General features: G+C 37.5%; 1 protein-coding gene across 1 annotated transcript in view; it reads right to left on the minus strand.

Annotated features, from left to right (window-relative positions):
- Window positions 1–12735, minus strand: part of SAMD3 (sterile alpha motif domain containing 3) — a 44810-nt gene extending 32075 nt beyond the window's left edge. The window contains exons 1-3 of the mRNA XM_055136737.1: window positions 12657–12735; window positions 11791–11980; window positions 8056–8163 (exon numbers count right to left, since the gene is read on the minus strand). Of these exons, the coding sequence (XP_054992712.1) occupies window positions 8056–8163; window positions 11791–11980; window positions 12657–12735 (377 nt within the window). The remainder of the gene's footprint in view (window positions 1–8055; window positions 8164–11790; window positions 11981–12656) is intronic.
- Window positions 12736–16186: the final 3451 nt, after the last annotated feature.

Raw genomic sequence — 16186 nt, forward strand, 5'->3', positions numbered from 1 at the left:
GGATTATTGTTGGCTCTTTACTCAGGACTGTCCCTTGTCAGTGCTCACAGTGCTCAAGGGCTATATGTGGTACAGGGGATCAAACCAGGCAATGAGCTGGCAGGCAGGCAAATACCTTATCCCCTACCCCTGTTTAGTAAATCTATACACATATATGAAGTTTTATGGTATCATAAACCAATAACAAATCAATTTCAAAACATAATATACAATTTAGGGGCTGGAGCAATAGCATAGAGGGTAGGGTATTTGCCTTGGAGGCAGCTGACCCGGGTTCGATTCCTAGCATCCCACATTATTCCCCCAAGCACTGCCAGGAGTTATTCCTAAGTGCAGAGCCAGGAGTTAACCCCTGTACAATGTCAAGTGTGACGCAAAAAGTAAAAAAAAAAAAAAAAACCATAATAAGCAATTTAAAAGAAATACTCTACTCCAAGTCTATAGCAGTAGTTTTTGACTTTCATCACCAATGAGGGAACAGAAGTATTCCCCCCAAAAGTCAGTGTGCTGGGAGGCTGCCTAGAAGACAGGAGGAAAGCTATCTTTGAAAAATACAGAAAATATCTCACCCAATGGAATCACCCAAGAAAGGGTAAAACTTGAATTCTTACACTTTCATTTACTGAATCTTTTCACTAACATTCCTAATGGCTTCCCTTCCTTCTTCCTGAAGTGCTCTGTGCTTGCCATACTGCTAAAAACAGCACTCAGTCCATATAGTTAGTTATTCATTTTTTCCGCATCTCCCCACTATGTGTACAGGAGGTATTTGTGTTATTAATTCATATGTTTTAATCTTTCTCTTGTCTCCTTTTTGGTTTTTTGTCCAGTCTCTGAGACACCAAAAATAAGAAGGTCTGATATGCACGCTGACATTATACATTAGAATTATTTATGTAACTTTAAAAATTCAAATGTACAGATTTTATTAACCGAAACTCCTTTAGTAAATAACTATGGACTGGCTAGATTATAAAACACATTTCTGGCAGAAAGGGAGAGAGGAAGAGAGAGAAAGAAAGGGAGAGAAGGAAAATTCCTGCGACAGAGCCACGGAGGCAGGCTGGGGGACAAGGTGGGGTGGTGGCGGTAGGGAAACTGGGGTGTCTGGTGGTGGGAAAAGGACACTGGCAGAGGGATGGTGCTGGATCCTTGCGTGACTGTAAAAATTAAAAATAAAACCATTTCCCACAGTTCTTATGGTTGTATGCCAACATTTTCATAGCTTATAAGGGGTCATTGTTTTCCTGGGTTCTTGCATGAGGGAGAGCTTCCTCACTGTCTCTTCTAAAGTCACAATTCCTATTCATAAAGGATGTGCTCTCCCCACTGCATGGTCTATTAAATTGAACCCTTCCAAATGCCATCACTTTGGAGTTTAGGGTTTCAACCTTTGTGGTTTGGAGGAACACAAGCATTCAGTTAATTTTACATCCCTGACATTCTCATTGGTTTAGGTTTGCTATTTAAAGGGTAGTCCAAGTCCTAGAATAACATTGGCGGTGGGTTCTTTTCAGCACCAACTACCTGAAAGCTTATTAAAAAGAATGAATCTCAGACCCTACTATCCTGTCCTCCTAAATAAGAATCTTAATTTTAATAAGACTTATTGGAAGTTTAAGAAGCACTAATTTGGGCTGGTAGTTTATATTTTCATTCAACAAAGTGAATTTATGTATCCATTGGGTTAAGAAGCAATGCCTGCTAATGGACATAGCTAAATCATTTCACACTTTATTTTATTTATTTATTTATTTTTGCTTTTTGGGTCACACCCGGCAATGCACAGGGGTCATTCCTGGCTCATGCACTCAGGAATTACCCCTGGCGGTGCTCAGGGGACCATATGGGATGCTGGGATTTGAACCCGGGTCGGCCGAGTGCAAGGCAAATGCCTTACCCGCTGTGCTATCACTCCAGCCCCTCATTTCACACTTTAATCTAACTTCTGACAACTCCATTTCCTCTGCCTCAATGGCTCACAGGTCAAAGTATCCAGAACAAAAATCTCTTGGCTGTTTCAGGCATTTTTACCTCTATCCACATGGTTCACTTTTTATGGAATGTGCATATCCTCTCTGGCATCATTTTCCTACAGATAATTGCTAGCTATCTTTCAAAATTCTCCTTCAGTTTTTGTGAAGTATTTCCCTAAAGGCCATCCCTACACTCACTTCCTTGGAAGACTTATTTCTCTTCTTCCCTTCTGTGCTATTTCTATATCCATGTGTATTTCTATTTCTGAAAATCTTTTCAGTATCGTAGCTAGTGGCTTACATAGCTCTGTCTTACAGACTCAGTTTCTCTAGGCAGGGACTAACATTTCTGCCCTTCCTTCCCCTACTCTCCAAAAACCTTCTAGTTCATGGTTTATATTCAGTGAAGTTTTGAGCAAAAGGGGAAAAAAACATTTAAAATCAAACTAACTTTAGATTTCTTTAAGAAATTTGCATATTAGACAATGCAAATGGACAAAGTTGAAGAATTATCAGTCAGGTCATCCGAATTTATCCTGATTCTACAATTTCTGATACTGAAATTTCAGAAATTTCCACAGAAATCTTTCATAAAGGAAATTTATATTCTACTTAGATATTTAGCCCAGTATTCCTCACGCCAGTTCAGTACCTTCTCAAATATCACCTGGTCAAAGTTTCATCTGAAATAAAGTCCTCTGTATACCACGCACTCAAAGCCCCATTTCTTTTCTCTGTATTCATGGTTTTCATTGCACCTACAATTTATGACATAATGCACCAATTCATAGTTTTTCTTCTTCATTATAATGCACTGGGCTAGAGCGATAGCACAGCTGTAGGGCGTTCGCCTTTCACGCAGCTGACCCGTGTTCGATTCCTCCGTCCCTCTCTGAGAGCCCAGCAAGCTACCGAGAGTATCACGCCCGCTCGGCAGAACCTGGCAAGCTACCCATGGCATATTCAATATGCCAAACACAGTAACAACAAGTCTCACAATGAGAGACGTTGCTGGTGCCAGCTCGAACAAATCGATGAGCAATGGGATGAATGACAGTGACAGTGACAGTATAATGCACAAAACTCTAGAGATGGGACTTGCTTTTCTTTGTTCACTACTGCTCACTACTCAAATGCTTCCAATAATACCTGACACAGTAACAATTCACTAATTTTGTACAGCATAAAAAGAATCGTAACTTAAGCATGATATACTTAAATGTCTTCTAAGATGTGCTTCATAATGTTAATAAAACATAGTCAAAGAAAGAATTAAGAGTTAAACAAACAATTTTTCAAACAATGAACTCCTAAATATATAAATGTACATTGGAAATGTCCAATTAGGGAACAGAGTTATAATGTACCAACTTTGCATGGACTTTTGGATGTGGGTGCTCTCCATACCCATGGGAGAGGAAAGAGTGGTAGCCTGCATTTCTTTCTAAAGAATCCAAATTATTCCACTGACCGGGGCATCAACAGCTATGTGTGACAATCCATTACTAAACTGTTCTGTGATGCCCCTTTCAGAACTGATTGATTTTCTTGGCTCAGTTCCTAAAAACTCTTTCTCCTCACTAACTGCCCATGCTTGTGATAGACTTTATTTCTGCTGTGTTTCCTACTAAACCTGATACTGAAGGATTTCTAGTAGGACTGAAGCATCTCTTTATCTGGCCAGGACTCTGAACTCTGGAAGATGGACAAACACTCCTGCCACCTGTACTCCCTGGCACAAACCCAGCCACTTCTAGTTTGCAATAATTTGAAAACACTAAGACCATCACTAATTTTAAAAAATAATAAACAAAAAAAAGAAAGAAAACACTAAGACCAGAACGTTGTGGGTAGCTTAAGATAATGTCTTGGTAACTGTTGTAATAATTTAAAAAGTATCTAAACTGTATGAGCTCCTACTATTTGTCAGGCACCACAACTTTATTTATTTTATATTAACTCATTCTATTATTTATTTTACCTAGGTCAATTTATACCTAGGAAATATACCTGAGTAATATAATTTACTCAAGTTCTCCTAGTACTATAGAGAGCAGAATTAGTATTTAAAATAAAATATTAAAAAAATATATACTTAAGGTTTTAATTTATTTTTAACGTGAGGGGAAATAGCATGATTAACACATGTCAAGTGTAGAAGAAACAGTTTAAATAATCACTGGAAGTTAAAAATGATCAATAGTTGTCTTGCTTTCATCTGAATATAAGTCAGTAGCAATACTTATTTCACATAATTCTATTTTATGTTTTCCTTTGGTATTTTACTGAGATTCACCTTCTCAAGTACTCACTCAATATTTTTGGACTGCCTCAAGTCGAAACTTGCATGGCCATAAACTAGAAGATGTTCATGATCCAGACACATCAAAAAAACCTACTGGCTACTTGCTTATCCTGCCTCTCCAGATTTACAGGCCTTGTCATTAGCTGCCGTAGATTGCTGGTCAAATACATCTGCATCCTCCTCTTCCACCTCATCTACTTTTATAGCTGGAATTAAATTGCTATGCATAACAGTGATGGAAGAGGTCAAGATACCACATTTCAGTTCAGCCTTCTACAGGACACTTTCATTTTCAAGTGTGGTTCAATTTCATTCTCAATTTGGTTTGATTAAGGTGAGATGACAGCTGGGTCTGGAGCCATAGCACAGCAGGTAGGGCATTTGCCTTGCATGTGGCCAACCCAGGTTCGTTTCCCAGCATCCCATATGGTCCCCTGAGCACCACCAGGAGTAATTCCTGAGTGTATGAGCCAGGAGTAACCCCTGTGTGACCAAAAAGCAAAAAAAATTAAAAAATAAATAAATAAAAGTGAGATGACAGAAAATGCCTAATACATTTCCCCTCATGTAATGAATGTATATTGACCACCCACTGTGTGTGGGACACTGTAAAGCAGAATTAGACTACTCCTTGCTCCCAACCCCACCCTTTACCCCCAGAGTTCTGGACCTATAAAGGATACAGATGTATAGAAGTGAAAATAATAATCACACATCTAACTGGAACTTGCACAGATGAGTTAAATCTTTCTACATTTCACAAGATTATCCCAACCATAAAAAAGATCATTAATATAATTTTTAAACATGCATAAAGCCATGACTAATTTATAATTATGCCCAAAGGCAGAAAAAGTATCTATACACATTTATTTGAAGCTCAAGCCTACAGCTTTTAAAGTAACATTTAGTAAATCTTTACCTATTAATATCATTTCATGCCTTATTAGGTACTGAAAAGGGAGTGAACTGTCTCAAATAGTGTAAATGAAAATAAGAATAGCATTGTAAAAAAAAAAGTATCCAAAGGATTACCAACATACACTGAAGATGAAATCTGAAAACCTTGCAAGAAGGAAAGGAATGGACAGCTGGAGGGATCGTAAACCAGGTCAGATGCTTGCCTTGCATGTAGCCAACCTGGGTTTGTTCCCTGAGCACCTCCAGGAGTGACCCCTCAGCACAGAGGCAGGAATGAGCCTGAACACAGCCATAAATAAATATGTTCCTACATAAAAGAGGGGATGTTAGGGTTGGAAAGACAGAACAGCAGATCAGGCATTTGCCTAGCAAAGGTCCAATCCTGGTTTAATCCTGACACTAAATATGGTCTCCCTAGGCCCAGCAAGAGTCACCCCTGAGCACAATGACAAGAATAAGCCCTGAGTACCTCTGGGTGTGGCACAAACATCCTCCTCCTGCAAAAAATGGAAAGCCATGGAAGCGATTCAGCACAGAGTAAAATTTATCTCTTAACAAAGAAAACATTGTATTGGTTTTCTTGTTTCCTAAGGATGCAGAATGCATCCAGTAACACAAGCACCATTGCTAGAAACTCTTCAGAAACCAATGTTAGGCAAGTGTCCTGCCTTTATTGGCTTGTTTTGTTTTGGTTTTGAGGCCACACCCAGCTGTGCTCGGGTCTTACTCCTGGCCTGTGCTCCAGGAACACACCATATGGGGATCAAACCTGGCTTGACCTCATGCCAGGCAAAAGCCCTTCTCTCTGCATTATTGCTCCAGACCCAAATTTCAAATTTTTAATACTACTCAAATATTTATCTTGTTCCACAAAAAAATACATCATGTCTTGTTGAATTATATATCCTCACTTCATTTTAAAAAATCCCATTTAGCCTCTATGTGCAAGAAATTGCGTCAATTGCATTTGCAATAAAAAAATATTAAAAAAAAAACCTTGCCCTTGTCTCTAAGGTGATTCTAGTCTAATGGGAGATGACAGATTTTAAAGACATTGATTTCTTTACCTAGCTTTTTAAGTGAATTAAGAGATATGCAGAAGATACAGTATAGAAGAAAAGATTCTGGAATGCCAACAGATGCACTTTCAGTTGAGGAATTTTTAAGTGTAATATTTAAGTATGATCAGGGAAGTAGGGAAAGAATTAGCCTGAGATAAGTCAAGCTAAAGACCTTTAAGCAACACCCAGTGAATGAATAATGTCCTGGCAGAAGGTACGGTGAAAGAGACCAAACATAGCTCCAAAAAAGTTTAACTCAAATGGATGATACAGCCACTGTTTGAGGTAGAATGGAGAGAATCTTCTCTCCCCAATCTGTCTTACCCCAATCTGTCTGGGTAGGGATGGAGAAAAAAATGTTTAAAACAGATTCTCTTGCTTTTTCTTATTTCTACTTCCCATACAGTTGGTAGTTCGGGAAAGTGATCTGATCTTTTGGGGGCTGTTTGTTTTCTTCTCTACCGGCTGAACCAAGCAACACCAAATCTAACCCATCAGCAGGAAGGACCTGAGCTGTTTTCTTTTCTGTTGCTTTTGCTTTGTTCCAACCCCAGCAATGCTCAAGACTTATTCCTGGCTCTGTGCTCAGGGATCACGTTGATGGGCTCTGAGACTTTATATGGGATTCAGAGAATCAAGCCTGGTTTGGCACATGCAAGGCAAATACCTGACCTGTTGGACTATCACTTGGGCCTGGGATTTGTTTTCAAGGAGAATTTTCTTTGAGGCCAGGCAATAGGAAGGCAGTGAAATGCCAGCCAGTTTGAGGAAGACAGAGGCTGTGATAGCAGGCTACATCTGCACTCTCAGAAAGAAACCAGGTGAGGCAAACTAAACAACAGACAGACATGAAATTTGCTTATAAATGGAGAAACATGGAGAGTATCATGTTAAGTGAAATGAGTCAGAAAGAGAGGGACAGGCATAGAAGGACAGCACTCATGTGTGGAGTATAGAATAACATCACATGAGGCTGACACCCAAGGACAGTAGATACAAGTGCCAGGAGGATTGCCCCATAGCTGGAAGCCTGCTTCATGAGCGGAGGGGAGAAGGCAGATGGAATAGAGAAGGGCTCACTAAAAGAACAATGGCTTGAGGAATCAGTCGGGATGGAAGATGTGTGCCAAAAGTAGACAATGGACCAAACATGATGGCCTCTCAGTGTCTGTGTTGCAAGCTATTATGCCCAAAAGAAGAGAGCGAGTATGGGGAATATTGTCTGCCATAGAGGCAGGGGAGGGTAGGAAAGGGGGGGGTATACCGGGGATATTGGTGGTGGGGAATGTGCACTGGTGGATGGATGGGCGTTTGATCATTGTGAGATTGTAACCCAAACATGAAAGCTTATAACTAACTCATGGTGATTCAATAAAATTAAAAAAAACCAATTAAACAGCAGACAGAGACAGAGGTGCCCGGCACATGGCTCCTGAGAGCAGGGGTAATAATGTCCTCAGAATCAGTTTCTTAATGCCTTTGTACCCAGGTTTCATCATCACTTGATAAAAAAAAAATCCCTCCAGGTAAACAAAAGTTTCTACTCGGGACTGCAGAGAGAGTACAGAGAATAAGGTACCCTCAAATGACCCTCCGAGACCCGCCGAAAGTGATCCATGAGTGCAGAGCCAGGAGTAAGCCCAGAGCAGCACCAGGTGTGTCTCAGACTGAAAGACAAACAGACTAAAAGTTTCTGGTCAGGAAAGTCAGGAATATATTTAAACACATGAAATCTCACAGAAAATAAAGACTAACACTTTTTCTTGATTGTCCCTAAACTTGGCAGACTCACCTCTGTTTCAGCACTCGTTGGTCAATGAGTCCATTATCCAGGTTTTTACCTGGATAAGAAAATGGCATCTGCTCCTCAGGGCTGACTGGATTTGAAGGGTGTTGGTCCCTGTGACAAAGGAGGAGTAGAGGAGGAGCTATTGAACAGACACCGTAAGCACTGATCTCATTATGAAATGACAACCAGTCTGAGGAGGAAACAGGAGGACTCAAGTTCTGAGGGTGGCGTGAAACACAACTACGAGCAGTCTACCTCCAGCATGAACCAATGAGTGCGATGACGAGACTTTCCATTCTTAGTTATGGCTCTAGTGTGTCACTTAGAGTGGACACAGGCCATAGCATGACTCATAAGTTTACATTCACTGGTTCAAGTTGGAAGCAGACTGACTCTTCACAGTAAATTTTCACCTATCAGTCTTGTTTCTAGAAGGTGTGAACATACACTTTCCCTTATGAAGTCATAGTGACTATAAAAGAACTTGGGGCCAGAAAGATAGCTCAAAGGTCTGAGAACATGCTTTGCATGTAGAAGGAACTAGGTTAGGTCCCTGGCAATTGAATGATTCCCTGAAAACCACGGGAAGCTTCCCCTGAGCACAGAGCCAGAAGAAAGTCCCAAGCACTGCTAGGTGTGTCTCCCAAACTCATAAATAAATGAGTAAATAATACATCTTTAGTGGTAACCTTTCTTTTTGGGGATGGGTGGGAGGAACTTGAACCCAACAGTACTTACTTGGCAAAATGAAATGGTTCATCAAGTTCCTTCTTCACTCTTCACATTTTGAAAGATTTTTTTTTAATCTCTGAAATTACTTTCTACTCATTCCCTTCCTTTCTGGGTGCAGCAATGAAAGTCCAGGAGGCAATGCAAATTCTTTATTAACACAAACTACTCCAGAGCCATGCCTGGAGTTGACCTCAGTTTTCCTTATTTTCTTACCCAGTGATTTTTTTTCTATAACTCTAATAAGAATAACAATCAAAAAGCAACTGAAGATGCTATTATGCTATGACTTAGTATGAGTAGCATGCCAAGCAGTCTGTTTATATATGGGTAGAAATCCTTTTAAAATAACATAGCAGGGCTGGAGCGATAGCTGTGAGTAGGGCTCACTGTGTTTGCCTTGCATGCAACCAACCTGGGTTTGATTCCCAGCATTCCATATGGTCCCCTGAGCACCACCAGGGGTAATTCCTGAGTGCAGAGCCAGGAGTAACCCTTGTGCATTGCCAGGTGTGACCCAAAAAGCCAAATAAATAAATAAATAAATAAATAAATAAATAAAATAGCAGACAACCATTCCCTGTTAAATGAAATTGTCACTCAAGTTGCAACTCAACTATACCATTTAGAGTGCTTTAAAAAAAAGATTTTAAAGGGCCATAGCACCACATATTCTAACCACTTCATTTTAAACTGAAACAAAGAAATGTCAAGGAAAAATCTGAGAGTAGATGATGAATACTTATTTAAAAATTAGGGTTCAAAATTAGTTTTGATACCTAACTTCAGGATTCTTTTATAGTATGCCAACTTTGAGTACTTTCTGAAAGCGTTAAAGTAATTTGTTCTCATTTCTCGTTGTATTGTTTTCCCCATAGACAATACGCAAAGATAACACATAACACTCAAATACACATAACCAGCAAGTAACTCACTTGCAGGTTTTTACACCAGCATACTTTCACCTGAATACAAATATCTTTTCTTCTTCCATCTTTCCTTTCTCTCTCTTTCTTTTTTCTCTTTCCTTCACTCTTTCCTTCTTTTTTTCTTTCTTTCTCTTTCTCTCTTCCTTTCTAGAAACTTTCTTGCTTGCTTGCTTTCTGTCTGTCTTTCTTTTCTTTCTTGTCTTCTGACATTCTGTCTTTCTTCCATTCTTTCTTCCCATAGGGCCCTTACCCAGAGGTGCTGGGGAGCCTGTGGTTGCTCCTTGTATTATCGGTGGGTGGAGTGAATGCTCCACACATGAATCCCTGAACAACTAGTGCAACTAGTGTTTGTTGTCTACATTTGAAATAGACTTTCTTTAAGCAATGTTGTAAGATTTAACACAAGATGATTTAATTTAGAAGAATAAAAACAATTTTTTCTCACAGATCATAATAATCCTAACATCAGTGTGAATTAGGTTAGGTACTGTGTGACTTTTCATAATCAATAGGTAAAGAATGAGGCATGTCAAGGTTTAATATAATCAGTCTAAGACAGTGGTAGAACCAGAATGAAACCCAGACTATCTGGCAGTCCAGCTAAAGTTCACTCACTAGGGAACAATACAAAGTGATTTGCAGTGGGAACAGGTTAACTGTTTTCTTCCAGGTTGAGCCTTTGGCAATAACAGAATTCCAGTCAACTCAAGGGAACTTCCGGCTCAAAAGTCCTACTCATCGGAGAATGCCAGAAAAATCTTTAAGCTTTCATTAATTTTCACAAGTTCCCTTTGTTGGACAGGATTGAAAGCATGTCATGAGAACTTCATCAAAAGTCAACATATTGAAAAACCTGTTTTTAATAAGATATGTCAAAAACAAGGCTAAGGAGAAATTCTTCAAATAAATTAGGTGCTAATATCTCAAATCCAGAGTTGGAGCAGTCGTACAGAGGGTAGGGTACTTGAATTGCACAAGGCTGAGCTGGGCTCAATCCCTAGCACCCAATAGGATCCCCCCAAAATTCTAGGCGTGATTCCTGAGCACAGAGCCAGGAGTAAGGCTTGAGTAAGGTGTGGTTTAACAACGAACAAACAAAAAAGCTCAAGTCCAACTATGGACCATGCCCTAGAGATTACATGTACTAAATATCCAAACCTTATAAAATAATATTACTTAAACCAGATCTAACATTGTACTGGTTCTTAAAGAGAAACATTTTATTACAGATATAATCTGAGAAAATGAAAATTAAAGCATGTACTACATATTTTAAATGCCATAATCTCATTTTAAACATTGTAAATAATTGTTTTTCAGCATTATTTAATCTTACAAGCTTTTGCATTGTTCTGGATATGGAAAAATCAAGTCAGAACTCATGAAACAATTCTGGGGCATAGAGTGTAAAGAGAAAAATATTTCTATCATAATTTTCTATACTTAATTCCCTTTTATTGTAGAAGTCAAAGATAAAAATACAAATAAATAAATAGACATCTTCAAACTTCAAAGTCACCACTAATTTTTCTTTATGATTTTTGTGGGATGCTAATCTATCTAGCCTTCAGTATGTCGAGAATGCTCTTTAGAAGTCAGAAAGTTCACTGTGGCAAGACTTTAGCAAATTCCAGATGAAAGTCTCTAGAGAGAATATAAACTAGTTGCTCTCTGGAATCTTTGGAAAATAAATAAAAGTACTCATAGTTTTAGGAGAAGCAAGGGAGCTGCCAAAGATGCCTTTCTGGACCTAGATTTTAAGCTTTAAACTACAGGTGTCTATTTCTAGCTGTATTACAGGCAACTTTCAACTGCTTATTAAAGATATGCTTGTGTTAGAACTCTGAATTCCCTATCAACTGGAACCAGAGTTTAAAAAGTGATAGATTTTAAAACTGTATGTTGATTCATACAACTTTGCAAAATATGTTCTCCACTGCATATATCAAAAATAAGAGCACACAATCTAAGTAGAAATGGCTACAGTTTCAAGGTGATTCAACCCCCTAATGTTATGTTACAGCCATAATCCAAAAAGCATAAAAAAAAATTTTTAAAGGCCATTTTTGAAGAGACTTACTCAGGAGTTGCTTCTGTTTGTGTGACTAAAGCTATTTTTCTAGAGCTTCCAAGGGACTTGGGTTCTTGACTTTTCTGCTTGTATTTTTTAATTAAGTCCATCAGAACAGCCTGGTGCCCAATTTTCTTTACCAGTTGCTGAACCATTCGATCATTAAGTGCCAGAAGAGCAGCCCCATTTACTTCTTCCTCTGAAAGAAAAGAAAGGAAAAAAGTGTTTATGGCTACCTAGTAAAGCATTGTAAAACGCAGGGTGCTCAGAGCACATGAAATATTTCTGGTGTCAAGAGTATTTTCTAAATTTGTCCCATGCAGTTAACAAATTATCTGTATTGTGAGAAAAACAGGAGCTCCGGTATTACATAATTACAAATTATGCAAATTACGCCTGCCCCAAAGAAAAAACTAGAACATGGTGTCATACTACTAAATTTTTACTTGATTAGTACCTCCCCACAATTCTCTTTTGATTCTCTCTGACAGGTATTGTGTCAGAGAGATTGAGAAAAAAAATCTCAGGAAATCATTCTTTGTACTTCCCAGGTGATGTTCAATATCTGTAAACCCCACAAAACACAAAACCCAGGCCGTATTACTAAAGGACAAGCATAGTGTCAATAACATATAAAATATGAATTTTCAATAACTCTTAAAACAATATTATGTCAGTCCTCTGAACTGCTGTATTTTCCCATGGATGCTAGGTCAACTGCAAAGTCTGCAACACTCCGTAAAGAAACAAAATTTCCCACGATATCGACTCCATGTACACATTCACATGCATCAGCAGAAAAGTCATTTTCCATAAAGACAGACACTCCATACCTCCACTGCCTAATTAACATTTTGGAAATGTAAACAACTCACCTTGAAACCTATGAACTAGCTCTTCTAAGTTTTTCTCCACCAACCAACTGCAGACCTGATCAACTGACCATGTTTCCATTGCTGTATCTTGTCTATACAACAGGAGAATAAAAGGTCAGAGAAGTAATCTTCAGTTTTCTTTCTGTTTGCTGTTCTTCTATCAGTATTATTAATTTGTTTTCAGTCAGCTCTCTAATCTCTATTTCCTCCTTCACTAGACTCTTAGGTACTTAAGACTGAGCACCTTTAAAATTATTTTTCTGAATACATGTATGAAAGTCACCAATTAAAAAAAACACTAAAATTGAGACTGTTTTGAAGCTCTTTCTTAGAATTATTTTTCTAATTTCTTCACCTCCTACTTTTTTTCCACAGGCGTCCCTCAGCTGTACTAACAGACTGCCTGGGACCCAGAGTCTTACAGTGGTACCCAATCCTATACCATTAACACCCCAGGTTTCTTCACAAAGAAAAGAAAGGTGTGAAATTCACCACCACCCGGCTCATCAGGAAGTGGTTGACATTTACAAAAGGGGTGGGCAGGAGAGGAAAAGAGACAGATCAGATAAAAGCCTGATAGAGATACTTTGTAAACCAACACTCAGTTAACCCTCTCTTGCTTGCCTTTTGGGCAAGAGACACTAACTTCTAAGTATTTCTTGGGTTTAGCAAGAACAGAAAGAACCAAATTTCTCTGTAAAATCTCAATGTTTTCCTTCATCCCTTCCAATACTCTTACATATCCTTTTCATCTCTAGAAATTCATCAAACATTATTATCATTGATAAGATAGCAAGAGAGAACTAGTATATTGATTGGAAACGCTTTTAAATTTATTTGGGCAGTTTCAAAAATTTTGAATAAACATGGTACTCATCATATAAACAAAAGAAGTATATACAGAATTTGTGAAATAAATTATTTAATCATTATATTTGTATGCCACCATTTTGTAACCACATGGAAAACATAAAAATTAAATACTAATTTCAATACATTTTTACATTCCCCTTAATGCATCCCCTTTTTATGATTCTATCAAAAACTTCCAATAATTTTAAACGGAAATAAAACAAAGCTGGAAAAACTTAAAGTATTGAAATCTTTTAGCATTAATTTAATTTCTCTGCCTAAATTGTATACATTTACTCATCTAAAAAGTGCTTATCTTCTGTGAAGTCAGAGTTTAAGCTGCTTTTAGAGGAAGAGTATCATAAAGAACAAAAATATTCACCAGCTCATGTCATCATGCTTTGTTTCTAAAAATTTCAAAAACATTACTGTATTCTTTCTTCTTTTGTGTGTTTCTATTAGAACAAATCACCTTCTCCACCATCACATTTAGCATGTGGAAATGTTTACATTTTATACTTGAAAATTTAAAAGATAACAGCCTTCAAAGAGCACTTACTTGAAAACAAGTACACTTCAAAGTAGTAAGCTACATTCTTATAAGTATTCACATATACCAAGTTGCAAAATCGAAAATAAGGGTTAAATGGAGACTGTCTTTCTGAATTATAGCAGTGGATTTAATTTGCTCCGACAACAGTAGCCACAGAACTCCTCCCATAGGCTAAGCAGCCATAGCGGGGTGTGAAAAGTCATTATTTGCGAGACTTTGGTGTAAATTAAAAATCACACCTTCCTGTCACACTTTAGACTTCCTTGTGAAGAGGAGGACTTAGAAAAAAGCAGGAAAGAATGAGGGGAAAAAAAACCAATTCTCTAAATTCCAAGATAAATAGGAATGCAGAGTGGAAGATTCTTCAATGCAGCCATCAATTGATAAAAGGAAATTTGAAAATAAAGTGAGCAGTTGGAGACCTCATGTTTTTCAATCTCCAGAATTTATCTCAATTCTAGTCTCCAGGATAAAAAAGAAACCACTTATCAAGTTATAACTCATGCACACACCATAACTTAAAAACAGTTTAGTGTCTGTCCCTTTGTTTTATATTAGAAAATAAAGCTGAAATATCCCTTAGACAATGTAACATCTTTAAGAAGTCAACTTCCTGTAAGATAAATAATGCAAATATTATTTATGGTTTTCCACACCATAAAGAGATAAATGGTAGGTTAAATAAGAGAAGGGAGAAACCACCAGTTTCAGAGCATCAATCAATGTATAACTGTAATCCCGTTGTTCATTGATTTACTGGAGCGGAAACCAGTAACGTCTCTATTACACTCAGCCCTGAGATTTTAGCAACCTCTCTTTACTCGTCTTTCTCGATGATTGGAGGCTCTTTCAGTGTCAGGAGAATGAGACCTATCGTTACTGGTTTTGGCATATCGAATACACCATGGGTAGCTTGCCAGGCTCTCTATATAATATAATGTAATATGTATGTACATTATATATTAATATATAATTATTATATATTGTTTTATATATAATACAATTATTTATATATCTCAGGGCATCAAAGAGATTTTAAAATGTTTTTGAAACTATAAGCTTTATTACTAAATATTTTAAAACAAAATAATAGAAAAGCAAATATAATTAATAACATTATGTATGAAAAATACACACAAAAATGCTCACATTGTTTGATTAAGCTTTTCTACAATACAATTCTTGTTAAATAATAATGAATCTCATTAAACTAGGACCAGAATGAGACAAGACTTTAATGAATAAGGGCAACTATTTTTTATAAATTTGTTAAAAATTTAGAGAAATATAATAGCACAAATTGATATAAGTATGGTTTATTATAGTAACAAACAATGTAACATATAATAATATCAAAAGCAAACTCTTTGAATAAAAATGTGAAAAGATATGTCATTTCTCTTTTGGCTTGTATTTTTGTTTTTATTTTCCAGAGTTAAAAGCAGAGATTCAAAAGACTTTAGAAGCTTTACAAGTAGCATGTGCCATTTCCTGGACAATGCCTCTCATTGCTCTGAGAAAGAACATCTCCTCCAGTGGATCTACATAAAACACTGAAACATTTAACAAAAATCAGATCCTGTTGTTGAAAAAGTAGAAAAATTGAAGATGTGATTGCAACATGGAGCAATGGGCGGAGGTTCTGCTGCATGGCAGCCATGCTAGCTAGCTATCCATTGAAGTCATGCCATTGCTATACTCCAGTGGAGCAAAACATCTCAACCATTTTGGGCCAACCATCACTCGACCAGATGAAATGGAAACCAGAATAGTGAAGCAAAATAAATACTTTTTTGCTTACTATAAGTTCTTCAAAGTATTTACTGGTTAGACAATCCAGAGCTAAGTCAAGCATGAAAAACTATTTAGAAACCGTATGGAGAAGATAAGGCATATTCATAACCAAAGTGTGAAGTAGAGTGAATTATGCTGCTACTGGGAAAAGCACTTTGGGCTGGATTTTCCCACAGAATCCAGGAAACGAACAGATTTTGATTTGAAATTTGAATGAAAAAGAGTTCTGACAATAAACCAGAGCAAGTAGAATCAATAGAAAGAATGAGGAGTTAAAAACCAGTAATAAATGAACTATGTTTTGGGAATTGCAAGTGAACTGCTTGCATTG

Source organism: Sorex araneus, chromosome 4 (assembly GCF_027595985.1).
Source record: "Sorex araneus isolate mSorAra2 chromosome 4, mSorAra2.pri, whole genome shotgun sequence".
NCBI classification, from domain to species: domain Eukaryota; kingdom Metazoa; phylum Chordata; class Mammalia; order Eulipotyphla; family Soricidae; genus Sorex; species Sorex araneus.